Source organism: Athene cunicularia (assembly GCF_003259725.1).
Source record: "Athene cunicularia isolate RWA chromosome 1 unlocalized genomic scaffold, athCun1 chr1_part1, whole genome shotgun sequence".
Classification (NCBI taxonomy): Eukaryota; Metazoa; Chordata; class Aves; order Strigiformes; family Strigidae; genus Athene; species Athene cunicularia.
The window spans coordinates 45,744,251-45,745,357 of NW_020799091.1; the positions used below are offsets into that span (position 1 = coordinate 45,744,251).

General features: G+C 51.9%; 1 protein-coding gene across 1 annotated transcript in view; it reads left to right on the top strand.

The window, feature by feature from the left end:
• The first annotated feature begins 933 nt into the window (after nucleotides 1-933).
• NDFIP2 (Nedd4 family interacting protein 2) overlaps nucleotides 934-1,107 on the top strand; it is a 45,358-nt gene continuing 45,184 nt past the window's right edge. The window contains exon 1 of the mRNA XM_026868041.1: nucleotides 934-1,071. Coding sequence (XP_026723842.1) covers nucleotides 934-1,071 — 138 coding nt within the window. The remainder of the gene's footprint in view (nucleotides 1,072-1,107) is intronic.

Below are 1,107 nucleotides of genomic sequence, written 5' to 3' on the forward strand. Positions count from 1 at the left end.
GTACTCCTACGCATACATACTGGGACTTAACTCCACTCCCTTAAGTCCTTACCCAGTTTATCAGTAATGATTGCCTGCACAAAAACACCCTGCTGTACAAGTCAGGCTCCATACTAGCAATCAGTTTGGATAAAGGCAATGATCTGGGTTGCAGGATAAAGTTCCATGTGCAAGCCATTAGTGACAGCAAGAAACTGCTTTCGTGAAAGCATTATATTTCAGTACATGTACAAACAGTCCTCCCCACTGCATCTACAGCTATTTCAAAATTGTTTCATACCACAGCTACACTCAAAAGACTGGGAATCTAAGAGTTATCCTCACCTGATATGCCACTATAGGTGAAGGTGTTTTTCACTGCTTTTAACACAGAAAGTTATAAACACATAACATTTAGTTTTAAGTGGAAGGCAGAAGAAAGTCACATTTTCTTGTCATACATTGATGTTCTGCCTTCAAAATCACAGTTGGCAAATGGGCTCATGACTCATAATTAGGCAGATGCCTATTCAAAATCATCTTTCAGGTCCTTAAAATGTCTTCTGGACCACATCCTACTTCTCACCTCATGTAGGTAAGTATCTAAGCAAGGCATGAGTTTGGGACTGAAGAGCATAACAGAACAGTACTCCAGAGAAAAGAGCGGGGAAAAGGCTGAGGTGCAGACTCCTGATCACAGGCTGGGCACCGTGTATGCCACCTGGGGCGAGGCTGAGGACAGCTGCCTGCATGGCCAGCGCGCTCGGCTCGGCGTGCAGGCCTGCAGCAGGCCCGGGGCCTTTAACAGCTCTACACTGATCGACAGGAGACAGCATCCCTCAGAGCCTGCAGCAGCGGCAGCAGAGAAGATGGCGATGCCCACTGGCGGGAAGCCCGCGAACTCAGCAGCCCCGAAAGAAACCGGGGACAGGCAGAACGCCGGGACGTGACGCGATGGAAGAAAGAGGCGCGGCGCTACCCAGCCCGGGTTCCACGAGAACATGGCCACCGCAGCTGCTGCGCGCATGCGCGCCCAGCACGTACCGAGGGGTTGGGCCGCGGGAGCACGCGCAGCGGAGCGCGCGTAGGGTGGTGCGTCACGGCGAAGGGGCGGAGATTCCCCACGCC